General features: G+C 43.8%; 1 protein-coding gene across 1 annotated transcript in view; it reads left to right on the top strand.

The window, feature by feature from the left end:
• The window catches only part of UBAC2 (UBA domain containing 2), a 301,154-nt gene extending 287,352 nt beyond the window's left edge, over window positions 1–13,802 (top strand). The window contains exon 10 of the mRNA XM_082245721.1: window positions 13,054–13,802. Within this exon, the coding sequence (XP_082101847.1) occupies window positions 13,054–13,161 (108 nt within the window). The 3' untranslated portion in view covers window positions 13,162–13,802. The remainder of the gene's footprint in view (window positions 1–13,053) is intronic.
• The last annotated feature ends 3,669 nt before the right edge of the window (window positions 13,803–17,471 follow it).

Raw genomic sequence — 17,471 nt, 5'->3', positions numbered from 1 at the left:
TGATGAGGAGGGCACTAACAGGCTCCCTGAGCACTGATTGGCATCCCTGTTGGCCATGAATGGGCATCCCTGGTGGCCATGGGTGGGCAATCCCTGGTGGCTCTAGTGGCATCTTCCAAGGGTCTACGATGGTAATCAATGCTCTGATTACCAGCACAACCCCCCCCCCCCCCTGTCAGGAGAGCGGCTGATCGGCTGTCCTCTACTCGTGCCTGTCAGGTGGGAACTGAGGAAAGCCGATCAATGGCACTTCCTATTTACTATGTGACCAGCTGTGATTGGACACAGCTGATCACATGGTAAAGAGCCTACGTCATAGGCTCTTTATCGGGATCGGAGATGCGGTGTGTCAGAGTGACACACCGCACCACCGATCGCCGCTCAGTGCGCCCCCCCGGGGGCGCGCAGAGGGGCCTATCCCGCTGGACGTCATATGACGCCCGGCCAGGATGGGACAACCACTTTGCGGCCGTCATTTTACTATATGACGGTCGGGAAGGTTAAACTTTATACACGTGTGTCACATATGTCAAACTATTAGGTATCTACCAACTTAAGTTTTAAGAATTATTTCTGAATATTGCAACTCCCTCTTTGCTGCCCTACCTTTACATAGACTACTCCCCCTTCAGTCCATCATAAATGTTGCTGCCAGACTTATCCTCATTAACAACTACTCAGTGCCTGCCACCACTCTCTGCCAATCCCTCCACTGGCTTCTGCTCACCCAACAAATAAAATTCACTGTACTAATAACAAGAAACAGGCCCATCCACACTCAGCCCCAAGCTGCATCACCAACCTGTCTTAAAATATCACCCAAACCATCCTCGCTCCTCCCAAGAACTCCTGTTATTTAGTACCATTAATACCTTCTCCTATCCAGTCTCTCCCTTCCTCTGTAACTCCTTTCTCCAATCTATCCATCTATCTCCTACTTTGTCCACCATTAGATGATCCCTAAAAACTAGTAACCTTTTGTCACCAAGTCGGGAAGGGAGCTGAACTGTCAGAGGGGACATAGAAGCAGTACAAGTCAAAGAGAGGTTAAAGCCTTTACCACTATCTAAAACAAAAAGAAAAGTTTGCATAGAAACACATGTAAGATATTGCTGAGGTAAAGAATGCAGGAATAGTCCACAATCTTCGCTAATATTAGTCCACCAGGGGTACATGTGACATAGTGACAATGCAGGAGTACACTCAGGAGACACCTTATATAAGATCTCCTTGATGAGGTTTTGATAAACTTTAAAGGGTAAGTCCACCCTAACACTAAAATCGCTACATCTACAGATCTAAGACTAACCTATCTGGCCCTGTACAGAAGAAATCAGTATACATACCTTTTCATAAGTCGTTCCAGTCCCACGCTACGCTATTAGCGATGGCTTCGCTGTGGAGGTAGGTGCAGAGGAGGCAGCCGACAACGGAAGCCCCATAGTTATGCTGGCCATACACTGTACAAAAAATCGTTCAAACTCATTTTTGAAAAACTAACACTCGGCCGTAAGAGCAAACAATAGTGCCGTCATGTAATGACCGATAAATCGTTCAATGGACAAAAATGAATCTTTTTTTTTGTTTGTTTTTTCACATATACCTAGTGCAAACAGTTTGGACGAGAAACACATTAACCTTTTCAATTTATCGTTCGTTCGTCAGGAAATTTCCAAACTTGTCCTTCGATTTTTCGGCTCAAAAACGTCACAACTTATTACCGACCTATGCCCATTAACTGGCCAAAAAACAAGCAAACTGTCTAAATGACCGAATTTCGGCCGACTTTTCGTATATAGCGTATGGCCAGCACTAGTCAATGGGTGACATCAGGTCCCATTCATTTCACAGCTGTTGTTGGCTGTGTCCTCTGCAGAACTTCCACCACTGGAGACTTGCTCGGCTTCAAAAAAGGTATGTATACCAATTTATTCTTTACGGGGCTTGGTCGGTTAGTCTTAGATCTTGGATGCCTGTAGATGTAGTGATTTTAGTGTTTTTGTGTTAGGGTGGACTTACCCTTTAATGCAACATTTTTCCAGTGGACTGCTCACTTGCACATTCATCTGTAAAAATTGTTTGAGCATGCTTTCGGGTTCCCTTTTGTATGGTTTGTTACACTGAAGTAAGGAAATCTCTTTAAGAACTGTATGCCAGCTGACCATTACTTGGAAGAACAATACATTTTACGTTACTTTTTGTGTCTAGGGTCTTTCACGTAATGCTCTAAATGTTGAATAGAGAAATCTTAGCATTTAGTCTGGTATAGATGCAAACTCACCCTAGCTCTACCGCATAGTGAAATGAGTGTGGAACTGAGTGTCGGTGCTCAGGCTGCACTGCCCAGATGCATTCAATTGCTTCCAAGTAACAAGTAATGCCTGCACACAAATGCTGACAAATAGGGGCGGTATATTCTTCATTGCAATTAAGATAGTTGAAAACACAAGTTTTAGTTGTAAAACACACAATTTTGATGTTGAAGCCAGTTTGAAGAGAGGAAAGATGGAGACAGCATGGCCCCCAAAGTGAATTCATTCCTGCTTGTTTTGCACCTATATAAGTCTGGTTTTATTATATTTTTGTATGCTATGAGTAAGGCTACGGCTGAAACACGTTACCATATTTTACCATATTGTACACTGCTGTCATGCTGGAATAAATCGCATAGGAAAAAGGAAGCATTCGGGTGCCGGCTTTTCTTGTTACTTGGAAGCAATTACATGCATCTGGACACTGCATCCTGAGCACCGACACTCAGTTCAACATTCATTTCACTATGCGGTAGAGCTAGGGTGAGTTTGCATCTATTTTATCTTTAATTTTTTTCCTATACCCGCTCCCGCAGTACAAATTAAGAGACTTCAATTTTTTTGAATCTGACTGCAACTTTCTATTCATATAATAACATACAGAAGCATGAATATACAGCAGGATACAAACATTGAAGGGAGTGACCAGTCAAAGACCATACACACGATCTTTACCATTCCAGATCGGTGTATGAAGTCATCCCAAGTCTTTACAAGACAGGATAATGCATTACCAATGGAGGCTTCATGCAAAACTGTCTTTGAGAAACGAAGGACTTTAATGCGCAATGAAATGAATATAGGGGGATCTCATGGGCCTACAGAAATACATTGAGCAGGATATGATACCGAGAGGTTTGAGAATGAAGAAATTCCCGTCTATAGTCTACTCTGATCAATTCCAGGTGGAGTGGAATGATATCCTTACATTATGCTTCTAAGAAACTCATGAACCTCATCATGAATGCATACACAAATCCTGGAACAGGATTTGACAGAGGAGCAGGGGAAGGGATGTTGTGATGCCGGAAAAGTATATAAATGCAATCTAAATGTCTAAAAAAATATATTTATTAAATACATCAATAAATTAACAAACAAAAACATTCTAATGATAATACAGATCATCAAAAATCCATGATAATAAATACATGACAAATTTGTTAAAATTCACATTAGGAGGATATCCACAGCATGGGTGCCAAGCAACACATTTGGCACAATGAAAGTTTATTGGTTCAGGATGCAGACCCCTACGCGTTTCAGCTTTTTGAGAAGTCTTCCTCAGGGGGAATATCGATCCTACAGACTCCTTATGGACTCAACGTACTAGACAGTCCTCCAAAGAAAATGCACCAACTATAAAAGAAAGAACGATGTAAAATGCATAGCCTGTATGCAGATGGACGACCCCGGGACAACCCAACTGCACGAGTCCAAACCAGGGACCACAAAGGGCAAGGCATAAAACGGATGGAGAGAATCCTTAAGGCGAGGCCCAGTTAGGGATCAGTGTGTCCACAGTCCAACAAAAAAAACTTATCCTCCAGAGTGGAGGCATGGTGACACAAAAGATAGCTGTAACCAATACTCCTTTCTCCAAACCGTCTCACAGCAAGCATACCTCCCAGCTTAAGCAAGGGAGAATTGAACCTCATCATGACATATGAAGAAAAATTCCTCCTAGAAATAAATCAAGAAATCGCGTCCCTCAAGAACTCCATTAAACAATTTTGCACCTTGCCTTCATATGATCTGTTAAATCAAGATTTCTCTATCGCTCATTGACAGACGTAGTCTTCTTGATTCTCAAGAGCTGGGTTATGTTGTCTCCGCAGGAGTAGGACTAGGCAGAATGACAAAAACGTTCTGGCTCCACCCTAGGGGCAGTCCCTGAGGGTATATCCTCCCTCTCTCTGCTACAGGGAATCAGTTTTTTTCTGTCTAGTCAGGAGTAAGGACCTAAGTTCCTTGCTGGGATCTTTTGGTCCTGGCAAGACTTTTTTTCTTTAAGAAAAAGACATTTTTTAGGTAGTTTACTCCAGTGTTTTTTTCCTGTGAGATCTTCAAGCAAAAATGCCGGACTGGGCGACACTTGTGGTCACCCCAGCCGGCCTACGAGCGCGCGCAGACCATGGCATTGCGCTTGGTCGGCCGCGACATATTCAAGTAAGTATGCGGGGCCGGGCGACGGGCTGGATGTTGAGATCCAGTGGTCACCCCGGTTTCTGCCTAAGAGCGCGTGCAGACCAGTGCGCTGAGTCGGCCGCGACGGAGTCCCAGCAAAGGGACTGACTTTGCGAGTTAAAAGCTTGCTTGGAAGCCAGGTACCAGAGAGTCGAGGCGTCCACAAACCCCCACCCCGGTGGAGAGGGTATGGTGAAGAGAGGGTGCCTGTCGGTTCGGTATGGTGAGTAAACGTTCCCTTTTTTCCTCATTATGAGGCAGTATATATTATGGGCCCCTCCATATATGGTCAGTATATATCTGATACTTACAAGTCCCCCTTGTAATACAGCATGTGTTTGTGGGAAGTGGACTTGGTTCAAGAGCTAACACTCTACCCAGCAGACTGTAAATTACAGCAGACATAAGAGGTATAATCCTACCTTATGTGCAGTGTATCTCTGTAGATCCATATGTCACCTCTTAGCAGAGTGCAGGTGGATGTGCTGGGAAGACGATATCGGCGGTCCGCCGCCATTTTGCCGTAGACCGAATGCATGTATGTCCTCAGGTCACGCCGGCCGCCATGTTTTTGGAGTCTTATGTCTCTTCTATGGGGGCGGCCATGTTTTGTGAGCCCAGCTACCTCGTGGAGGGCTGGGAACGCCGGAAGGCGTACACAGGGGGCGGAGCCACGCCTTCTGCCCGGGAAAAAAGCAAACAGCTCCTTCCAGTCTGTGTAAGACAGACGCTGACTGCAGTTTGTTGGAAACTGCACTGCATCGGTTGGTGAGCCTTGGGGGTCCCTCTCTCTCTCTCTGGGATCGAGAAGCAGGTACTCTGAGGGGCGCTATTGCGCTAGGGGGAGACACACAAAAAAAAAAAAAAAAAAAAAAAGAAAAAGTTTTTTTTTTTTTGTTTTTGCTGGCAAAGGTGTCCTGTATTAACATGGACCCTGCCACTCATGTATCTCCTCCGGATCCCCTCGAGGGGTCTGCGGGATCCTCCAGCACCCCATTGACAATTGAATCTTTGTCAGCTATTATGGAAACTTTTGTGTCCCGGGTGGAAGTGGCTTGTCAGGGACAGGGCGCAAGAAAGCGACCCCCGCCTAACCCCTTATTATCTGAAACTTCGGATTCAGACTCTGAGCCTATTTCTGCAGTTGCAGGTACTTCATCTGGTATTGGTGTCTCGGGTCCTGTCTCTTCAGACAGTGAGGAGGATGTTTCGGCATCCGCCATAGCCCGAGAGGAAGCGTTGGTAAACGCACTCATTGTATCTGTTCAAGAGACTTTAAGTTTACAGGGTACTCCATCGGAAATAGCTGAAACTGAGATCCCTTTTGGGACTAAAAAGCGCATCAAAGTGGCGAAGGTTTTTCCATTGCCCAAATGTTTTGGCAATCCAATCGAAGAAGAATGGCGTCTGCCAAAACGCACTTTTAATATTTCTAAACGCATTGACAGGCGTTATCCGTTTGAGGAAACCCTTATTAAGAAATGGACAGAACCACCTGTGGTGGATTCACCTATTGCTAGATTGAATAAAGCCACGGTTATTCCTTTAGAAGACGCTCCGTCTTTTAAAGATCCAGTGGATCGCAAGATAGAAGCTATGTCTCGCACCATGTTTTCCTTGATTGAATCAGCTTTCAGACCAATAATTGCTATTGGTCTGGTTTCGCAGGCTGTAACTGAATGGACCAAGTGGTTACGCCGGGACTTAGAAGAAGTCCCTCAGGCGGTATCAGATTTGTTGGAACAAATGATACAGGGGTTACAGTTTGTATGTGATGCGGCGTTAGACGCCACTCCATTAATGGCGCGAGCATCAGTCTCAGCAGTGGTTCTCAGGCGTACACTGTGGCTAAAAGGTTGGTTAGCCGACCAAGGTTCCAAAAAAGCATTGGCTAATATCCCCTTTTCAGGAGAGCGTCTATTTGGAGCCAACTTAGATGAGATCATTAAGGATCTCACCGGTGGAAAAAGCACCTTTTTACCGCAAAATTTTAAAGGTAGAGGAACTCGTCAAAGACGAGGGCCTTCTTTTTCTGCTCACAAGAGGTTTTTTCGTCCAGCGGGTGAAAAAACTAAGTCCTCCAAAGCTCCTACAGGAGGCGTCAGGGGTCGTTGGTCGGGCAAGCAAAAGCCCGCCCCCTCCAGACCTGAAGATAAACCATCCAAAGCCTGAAGGTGCGCCCCCACCCATAACTGGGGTGGGGGGACGTCTTCGCCGGTTCCCGGATCCATGGCTTTCCAGAATCCCGGACAATTGGGTTTGCGAAGTCATAAGGTCAGGGTACAAGATCGAGTTTCGATCTCTCCCACCGGCGCGATTCTTCCCTTCCAATATCCGTCTATCCGCAGATCGTTTAGAAGATCTGAGGAGAGCAGTCACAGATTTACTACAACAAGGAGTGGTAGTCCACGTTCCTTGGACAGAACGGTTTCAAGGGTTTTATTCAAACCTGTTTACAATACCCAGGAAAGAGGGCAAAGTGCGTCCAATTCTGGACTTAAGAGCACTCAATTCTTTCGTCAACATAAGAAGATTCAGAATGGAGTCCATTCGCACGGTAGCAGCCTTCCTGCATCCAGGGGATGTCCTAGCGTCCATAGACATCAAGGACGCCTATCTTCACATTCCCATTTTCGCAGGACATCAGCGTTTTCTACGCTTTTCCGTAGAGGAGAACCACTATCAGTTTGTGGCGTTACCTTTCGGTCTCGCCACGGCTCCGCGGGTCTTCACAAAGGTGTTGGCCCCAATGTTGGCACTTCTGCGCCAAAGAGGTATATCGATTCTAGGTTACCTAGACGATCTTCTGCTTCATGCAGAGTCTCCTCAGACCTTGCTACAAAACATAGAAATTACTATGATTTCTTTACAGGAATTCGGGTGGCTGGTGAACCAGCAAAAGTCATTTCTGGTTCCCACCCAGAGGCTCGAATATCTGGGTCTAATTCTAGACACAGTCAGGACGAGAGTTTTCCTTCCGGTAGGGAAACTTCGAAAGATTCAATCAGCAGTCCAGTTGTTACTGTCCAACAGCTGGTCTTCCCTTCGGACGTGCATGAGGGTTCTGGGGTTGATGGTGGCTTCATTCGAAGCAGTCCCATTTGCCCAGTCCCATACCCGAATTCTTCAGCAAGAGATTCTTCTCAGATGGAATCGGAATCCGGAATCCCTGGACAATCAGATACGATTGAGCAAACAGACCAGAGAGTCTCTGGTTTGGTGGCTTCGGTCTCCAATGCTCAGCCAGGGAAAGTCATTTCTGCCAATATATTGGACGATAGTGACCACGGATGCCAGTGTATCCGGATGGGGAGGAATTCTTGGTCAGTTATCTGTCCAGGGACTTTGGTCCCCGGAAGAATCCAGGTTACCGATAAATGTATTGGAACTGAGAGCGATCAGACTTTGTCTGATTCACTGGACCGAGCAGCTCCAGGGCAGCCCGGTTCGGATCCAGTCGGACAATGCCACGGCCGTGGCTTATGTCAATCATCAGGGGGGCACCAAGAGTGTCCGAGCGGCCAAAGAAGTGGCTTGCATTCTTCGCTGGGCGGAACGATTTGTTCCAACAATCTCTGCGGTGTTCATTCCGGGGGTGGAGAATTGGCAGGCAGATTATCTCAGCCGTCAGACCCTGGATCAGGGGGAATGGTCCCTCCATCCAGACGTTTTCCACCAGTTGTGCCTACGGTGGGGCACCCCGGATGTGGATCTGTTGGCATCACGATTCAACAGGAAAGTTCAGAGATTCGTGGCTCGCTCCCGCGATCCTCTAGCAGAAACCGCAGACGCACTGATCGCCCCGTGGGGGCAATACCAGCTAATATATGCCTTCCCTCCTCTCGCGTTACTGCCAAGACTTCTTCGCAGGGTAGAGGAGGAAGGAATCCCAGTAATCCTGGTAGCTCCGGACTGGCCTCGTCGAGCTTGGTACGCCGACATGGTCAGACTGGTGGCGGACGTCCCATGGAGACTTCCTCTCAGGGAGGATCTACTGTCTCAGGGACCGATCTTCCATCCTGCTTTACGATCGCTGGCTTTAACGGCCTGGCTATTGAGACCCAGGTGCTGAAGGACAAAGGTTTGTCAGCTTCAGTTATTCCTACTCTAGTTGAAGCAAGGAAAGTGACTTCCAGAAAGATTTATCATCGCACATGGAAGTCCTACATTGCATGGTGTGAACCTTTGGGGTTCCGTCCTCGGTCTTATTCGATTAGTCGAATATTGGCTTTTCTGCAACAAGGGGTTGAGCAGAAACTGGCCTTGAGTACTATCAAGGGTCAGGTCTCAGCATTAGCCATCTTCTTTCAGAAGCCTTTGGCTACTCATTCCTTGGTGCGGAATTTCATCCAGGGGGTGCGACATCTGGCTCCGCCAGTGCACGCGCCGTTGCCCCCCTGGGATCTTAATCTAGTGTTGTCGGTTCTTCAGAAACCTCCCTTTGAAGATATTAGGGAGATTCCTCTACCCACGTTGTCCCAGAAGGTGGCCTTCTTGGTGGCTATTACTTCTGCACGCAGGGTGTCAGAACTGGCCGCATTATCTTGTCGTTCACCATATCTGGTGGTTCATAGAGATAAGGTGGTTCTTCGTCCGAATCCATCCTTCCTACCAAAAGTGGTTTCAGAATTTCATCTGAATGAAGAAATTGTATTACCTTCCCTGTGTCCTAAGCCCAGTCATCCTCGGGAATTTGCTTTGCACTCCTTGGATGTGGTCCGGGCGATCAGGGTATACTTGAAAACGACAGTCTCGTTTCGCAAGACGGATTCACTTTTTGTGATCCCAGATGGACCCAAAAAGGGGTTGCCTGCATCTGCCGCGACCATTTCCAGATGGATCAGACAGACGGTAGTGCAGGCTTATTCTATTAAGGGTCGGGAGCCCCCTGGTCGTCGGTGCATACCTTCTCTAAACATTATAAAGTTGATGTAATGGCATCGTCTGATGCCTCATTTGGCCGCAAGGTTTTGCAGGCCGCAATTTGAGGAGACCAGTGGTCTACCTCGAGGGTTTTTTTTCGTTGGAAAAATTTTTCTTTAGCCTCATTCTTTGTTTATAATGAGCCTTTAAAACTTCTAGTTTGGCACCGGTTGGGCCTTCTAGATTGGATTTGATTTTGTCAATCCCACCCCTCATTTGTGGCACTGCTTCTGGATGTCCCAGCTCTTGAGAATCAAGAAGACTACGTCTGTCAATGAGCGATAGAGAAAAATGGATTTTTGTAAGAACTTACCGTAAAATCCTTTTCTCTTAAGCTCATTGACAGACGTAGTACCCGCCCCTCTATCATTGAGTTGGGTTGGGTTAAATTCTCTGTACTGCTTTAAACAGAACTGATTCCCTGTAGCAGAGAGAGGGAGGATATACCCTCAGGGACTGCCCCTAGGGTGGAGCCAGAACGTTTTTGTCATTCTGCCTAGTCCTACTCTTGCGGAGACAACATAACCCAGCTCTTGAGAATCAAGAAGACTACGTCTGTCAATGAGCTTAAGAGAAAAGGATTTTACGGTAAGTTCTTACAAAAATCCATTTTTACAAACAAATTTACAAAATTTAGAATCCGAGATTATGGAAAAAAAGACATCCAAGATCCTTAGGGATCTCAAGGACTATGAAGAGGGGACAGTTTATGTTCATCATAATTGCAGATTTCCACAGTCCATTTTGAAGAAGAGATCAGGCTCAGCAATAGACAAGAGTTAACTTTAGCTCACCTGAGGCATCGGATATACAACCGGAATACTTGTATACCGCTGAGCCCAGGTCATCCAATACCTCTCACAGCTCGATTGGATCAGTTTTCTCAAGAGAGAGCTCTCCTGTCAATCTTCCAAAAAACGCACAAGGCAGCAAACACTATCAAAAGGGAACAAAAAAAAAAAAGAGACGAGGAGAAAACCAAAGCTACAGGAAATATCCCAGGAGAAATAGGAAACAAAAGGAATAGGTACTGTTAATGTAGTTAATCTATCATCTGTGACTTTGTCAGAGAGTGAAGTTTATCAATAATCAAAAGGCCTATCATTTGCTGCCACCCACCAGTTTGATGTCTTATCTACCATAATAGATGTCAATCTATTTGTTAGAAATCCTTTTCAGGAGGAGGTGGAAGAAAATGACACACCACAGACATCGCTTCAATGTCAATCAGATAAAGGGTCCCATGGTATTGGGGAGACCCACATCTCTACCGGGGATAAGTATTTTTACCCAGTACAGGTGAGAAGTGAAGCAGTGGATTATTTTCAGAGTATTGTTGAAAGCAGAGCATGTAGCTTTACAAGCCCTTAAAAAAAGAAGTGAGATTACAATCCGTCAGGCTGATAAGGGTGGTGTGGTGGTAGTGCTAGACACTGAGAATAACAAATTAGAAGCTTTGAGACTGTTGCAGCTCTTGGATGCTGGTAGGGATATGGGTCCAATACACCAAAACATTTCTGACTTTTTATATATGTTGGCAAGCCTATTGTGCCCATATTCCACCATCTACCTAAGATTCATAAACAACAATCTCCAGTTCAGGGTCGCCCGATAGTGGCAGGAATTGGGTCCCTGCAGGAGAGACTCAGTGATTGGGTGGATGAACATTCGCAGCCTCTTGTCAAGCGGTTAGCCGGTTATCTTGGGGATACCTGACACTTTTTAGCCCATATTGGGGGAGATTGAGTGGTTGTCCACCTATCACTTGGTCACAGTTGAGGTAAAATCATTGTATTTGTGCATACCACACGATCTAGCTCTTATGGCAGTCAAACATCAGGAATTACAGTGAGTTTAGCTTGATGTCCATTGAATTCTTATTAAAATATAATTATTATATGTTTGACTCAAAGTTCTATTTGCAGTGTCAAGAAGCCTCGATGGGTTCTATGTTTTCCCCCTCCTTAGCCAATTTGTATATGGGGTGGTGGGAGGAAAAATATCTTTTCTCAGGATAACCCTTATAGGATGCAGATTGAATGGTACTGTCGTTTCATAGACGATTTGATACTAGTATGGAGTGGTCCAGCTGATACTATAGATCCTTTAATGACATATCTTAATGCCAATAGTCTCAATCTTGAATTTACATACAACTTGCATCCGATTAGTATAGACTATCTCTAGATGTGATTTTGACAGGGAATGTGGAAAATGGTATTGTCTCCACAAAAACGTATAGGAAACCATGTTCTGGAAATTCCTTACTATTGGCTCAAGCTGTCATCCCCCACATACGGTTCGGGCTTTGCCTGTGGGAGAATTAGGGCAAAAATAAACTGTTCCTCACAAGAAAACTATACACAGGAATGTGGCATGGTTTCAAATAGATTAAGAGAGCGTAAATATAACAAGCTTTTGATAGCTAGAGGGAAACAGCTGATGAGAAGGACTGTGACATACTGATAAATGATCTTTCCATCAACCGAACCAAAAGGCAGCGCCGTTGTAAGAAAGGGAAAGGTGTACATTTTGTAACTACATATTCAACACAATACGATCGAGTAGTAAATATTATAAAACATTGCCTTACATATTATATGCAGATGAAACACTGTATGAGATTCTTCAACAGGGCTGCTTTTTCTCAAGCAGGAATGCACCCACTTTGGGGGGCCATGCTGTCTCCATGTTTTTTGTTCCCACAGCCCCCAAGTCTTAATGGCTGGGAGCAGTGGGATCGTATCCATGTGGATTTACTACATGCAAACAGTGCATTAGACATAGGAAAAACAGGAGAGTCCCTTCTTTCTCCACAGGTAGATCGTATGTGAACTGGCAGTTCTAAGATGGTTATCTATGTTTATTGAATGCAGTATGTTGGTTGCAGTATGTTGGTTTCACTATCTGTAATTTGAGAATAAGAATATCGGAACATGTTAATGATACAACCAATGTAAATGCCAAAAATATTTCTAATGTCTCCAAACATTTTAGGGGGATACATGCAGAAAATCCTAAATCTTTTTCTTTTTGTGGTTTGGAACAGAATAAAAAAACAGCCAGAGGTGGTGACACACACCGCATCTTGCTACAACATGAGGTGTGGTGGATACACAGTCCTAATACCAGGGTACCAAGTGGAATGAACAGTAGATTGGATATTAACCTTTTTTTTTTTTAAATGATCACATGATTAAGATATGTCTATGGTTAATTATTTCTCTGCATTCACAATGTGTATTTTTTGCTTTACTTTTTCTTCTCTCACCTCTCTTCAAACTGGCTTCAACATCCCACTTGTGTGTTTTTCAATTATCTTAATTGCAATGAAGAATATACCGCCCCTATTTGTCAGGGCTGTTTTGTACCTATATATGTCTGGTTTTATTATATTTTTGTATTCTATAAGAAAGGCTACGGCCGAAACGCGTTCGCATTTTACCATGTTTTACACTGCGGTCATGCTGGAATAAATCGCTTTAAAATAAAGCATTCGTGTGCTGACTTTTCTTGTTATTTAGTCTGGTATGTCTCAGTGTTAAAAATAAAACAGTAATAAGAATGTGTTCAGAATAAATAAACATGTAAAATTGCAAAGGGCTGATCAGATGTCCCCTTACCATTGCAGGTCGCACAACTGATGGAGATGGGATTCTCCAGAGCTGATGTCTTAACTGCGCTAAGGGCTTCAAACAATGATGTCAACTTAGCTACCAATTTTTTATTACAGCGATGATATTCAGGGAAAATTGCAATTTTGTTTTCTGCTCGTGTTCTATCCAAAGATCCTTTTTATATGTATTACACTTGGAAAAAGTGGTTGATGTATTTTTAAACACTGAAAACCTACCACATGGCATTGTGCAAACCTAGACAGTTCTTTAAATATACTGAAATAATGAAATTTTAACCAGATTTTTATGTACGTATTATGGCTAACTTATTAAAGGAGTAGAGCATGTTTCATTTGCAAAGTGAAATTTCACTTACCTTTAGTGAATGAGGTGAAAGTTTTCTTTGCAAAAGATTAGCCAGTTAGGCACAAAATTGGATGATAGAAGTCAGCACAGCTTCCCAGTATTCACTAAGCTCACTGAACATGCTTTTCTCCTATATTAAAGTCGCTACAATGTGTTAATGATTGCATAAAGAATGGGTTTTTCTAGATGATGTATTCAGTGTACATTTTCACGACTTAGGAAATGATGTATGCGTTTTTTTGTACTAAGAGAGCCTGAAGTCTTTGTATTACTGGAAAATTAATGAAAAGCTAAGAAAATTGACTGCTCTTTAAGATTAGCCTATTATGTTGTTGCATTGCATGGATAAGCTGAGTAAGTGTGGCCAAATGTTTTAATAAATACTGTATGGACTTCTGTTTTCCAAAAATGTAAACATGATTATAATAGGAGAATTTTCCAATGTGATTATACAATCTAATTTCTTGTTCATCTTTAGGTATTATTAGATCTTGTACTGCAGCCTATACAAATCAATATCACTGCCAAAATACATTTTGTCACCCAGTGCTCTCATAAAGCAGATCTTTTAGTTTGGATATAATAGTGAATGGTTAAAACTCTTGTCACGTTTGAATTCTTTTTCATTCTGTGTTCCATTGGAGAAATTGTCCTTCACTTCCTGTCCCAAAGACACACACCCTAACATTAATTCCTTCTTAGACCGATGTCTCTCCCTGCTGTGCTGACAATTTAACATTTAGAATTCTCTCCTGTGACTAGTGAAAAAAACAAATGGAGGGGGGTGATTTTCCCCAGTGGTGACACAGATGACAATAAAAACCTAAGAAGGTTTCTAACCCCTCACCACATTAACCAAAAAATCCAAGAAAAAATGTCTTCCCTGCCTTCCTGTGTCTCCTGCCTTTCCACAGTTCCAGTGCCGCAACCTCCTAACACTCTAGGCCAGTGATGGCGAATCTTGGCACCCCAGATGTTTTGGAACTACATTTCCCATGATGCTCAACTACACTGCAGAGTGCATGAGCATCATGGGAAATGTAGTTCCAAAACATCTGGGCTGCCAAGGTTCGGCATCACTGCTCTAGGCATTTAATATTTATGGGGAGTTCCCTGTGTGCTAGAGTTGCATCCTCCTACTTCTAGGTCTATGGTTGGTTCTCTAGTGAGGGGTCGGAGGATTAAAACCATGATGCACAGTGGAGGACACAGGTATTCTGCGCCCTGAAATGTAAAAAGTCTTAACAAAGGCTTCAGTGCTGAAATGGAGAGAAGGTAAGAGACACAGGCCACCAGAGAGCTGAGTATAAATGTTTCTTTCTTGCATTGACTTTTCATCTGAATCTTTTTTAACCTTACAGGGTCGCTTTAAAAAAAACATTGTTCTATCCCACCATTGGGTATTGGCTATGAATTTAGGCACCAGCTTTTTTTTTTTTTTTTCACTTTTGCTGGAGAACAAGGGGCCTTCACCTGAAACAGATCAGCCTGTGCAAAAATATGTTTATTATGGTTCATGTAGACAGATGGGCATCATTTTCCTGTGTTTAAGATTCACATCTAATACAAGTGAGCAAATTCCCATTTACGTTGATGGTGCAGTGTGGATGAGAGTTCTGGGGTTGTGTTGGATCTGCTTTGCATTGCATTTCTTTTGACACACCAGGCCCTAATGGAATACATTGCATTGCAGGCAGAGCAAATCCACTGCAGACATTTGCTGCATTTTGTATTCAATATATATATTTAGGCATCACTGAGTTCAGTTGCAAAAGGAAGCATTTGACAATGCCCGACTCCAGTAGAGCTTCCCAGTGATTCTTTTGCCATTGCTAGCCCATAGCCTTCAATGAACCTGTCAAATCCTCAGGTACTAGATAACAGAAAGTTAGTATCTGACCTTTAAAGGAGAAGTACGGGTTGTTTACTTTTCATAATCCTACTTACCCAGATGGATTAAGCATCTGTCTGATGATGCATCTGTCCCCAGGCCACTGGCTCTAAGACTGAGAACTGAACGATCAAACGCCTCTGATCGCTCGGTTCTCTGGGCATCCTGAGCAGAGAGCTGGGTGTCGGTCCAGGCATGTGGGCAGATCCCAACTTCATTGTCGCAATCTTGCCAGAGCCTGGACCAGCTCTGTGACGTCAGGCTGAAAATGGGTCACAGGAGTGCACATTGAACTGCACTCCCGTAATCCACAGGAATAGTACAGCCAAACGAGCTGTGGATGTACTTCTCCTTTAAGGTCTTTATCATCACTTTCTAGTTAAAGAAAAATAAAAAAATAAACTGCTGATCGCAAATGTTAAAAATCGAAAACATAGCTTCCGGTAGAAGAGATATAATAGACAAAAGACAACCAGATTTTATCAGTGCAGACTGTGAATGTGATGGCTTTTAAAGCACAGGGAAACAAAATGTAAAAGTGAGGGTTATATATGCAAAATTTCTTGGTTTTCTTGGATTTAATAAAATGTTTAATGTGTTTTAAAAATCTAGTTATATGTTAGAGATCAGTGATCTCTACAAGTATTTCTACATCTATGGTTTGCCACAAACACAAAAAAGGAACAGAGAAGAAATGGATGGATGTGCATATTACCGCACCAATTACTATGTAATAATGTGATAAGTAATATCTGTTCCTTTTGGTGTATAATATGTTTGCTACCACTTGGAAAACAACTGCTAAAACAAGGCCACTAAGTTTCCTAATAAATATCTTTATTATTGGTCTTCCTACTTACTGAAGGTTTCTTTCTTAAAAACTGATTTAGGCAGCCAGCAACAAAGCTGCTAACTGACATCAAGCAACAAAGCTGCATTCTTCTGGTGGTGTGAGAATTTTTTTTAATACCAGGAGCTCTGTAAGACATTTAAATTATTGTAGTCTTAAAGTGGAACTTCACTCTCTCAATAAACAATGACTGTTTTTAATCCTTATGCTGTTAGCATTAGTAATGGATAGGAAAGTATATTATATTTGCTTGTTTTAAACTTTATTTTTTATCTTTTTATACATTTCTTTAGTAAATTTGTGGTTTCCATGCCTAGGCTAATGATGCCATACATCCCTGGGATCTTCGGGAGGGGAGGAGGGGCTTTCTCAGCTAAGCACACCCTCTCCTGCTTGCATGCCTGAACGAAGGGCGGGTGGATTCCAGGAGGTGTTACATGAATCACCTGCCCTTGGCGCTGGGGGGGGGGGGGGGGTTCAAAGTGATTTCTCTACAAAATCAGGCATGGATACATGAATGGATGAGAAAGTTTGCTTTGCATATAAAAATGAATTAAATGGCATTTCTCTGTCGCTCATTGACAGACGTAGTCCTCCTTGATTAATATCAACTCGGGTTATACTGCCCTCTACAGGAGTAGGACTAGACAGGAAAGAAAACGTTCTGGCCACACCTTAGGGGCAGTCCCAGAGGGTATATCCTCTCACTTCCTGCTACAGGATATCAGTTTTTTTCTGTCTAGTTAGGAGTAAGGACCTAAGTTCCTTGCTGGGATCTTTGGTCCTGGCAAGATTTTTTAGAAATACATTTTTAGGCAGCTTTTCTTCTCCAGTGTTCCTGTGAGATCTTCAAGCAAGTACGCTGAAACTGGGCGACGGGCTGGATGTTGAGATCCAGTGGTCACCCCAGTTCAGCCTACGAGCGCGTGCAGGCCATAGCTCCGCACTGGGTCGGCCGCGACATAGTCCCACTGGACGGGGACTGACCCTGCGAGTTAAACGTCTCGCCTGGATGCCAATGACCAGTTGCAAACTGAGTCACGGCGTCCGTATTGGTCGACAGCCCCCCCACCCCGGTGGAGAGGGGTTCTGTCAGGAGTTGGCGCCCGCCTGGTTCCGGTATGGTAAGTAAAATGTTCCCCCTCTCCCCCTGTCGGGTTTGTTGGTGGACGCGGGCCCCTCTCTGGGATGGATGGACGTGATCCTAGCAGGTGTCATTGATCCCCCTTTTAAGAGCTTGGTTTGGGAGCTGACTATCTATAGTCACTATATGACACTATAAGGGAGATGACTGAAGTCAGTGGCAGACTGCTAAAAGGCATTAC

This window comes from Pelophylax lessonae, assembly GCF_965119305.1.
Source record: "Pelophylax lessonae genome assembly, chromosome: 2".
In the NCBI taxonomy this organism is placed as follows: domain Eukaryota; kingdom Metazoa; phylum Chordata; class Amphibia; order Anura; family Ranidae; genus Pelophylax; species Pelophylax lessonae.
This window is presented reverse-complemented; position numbering and strand designations above follow the sequence as displayed.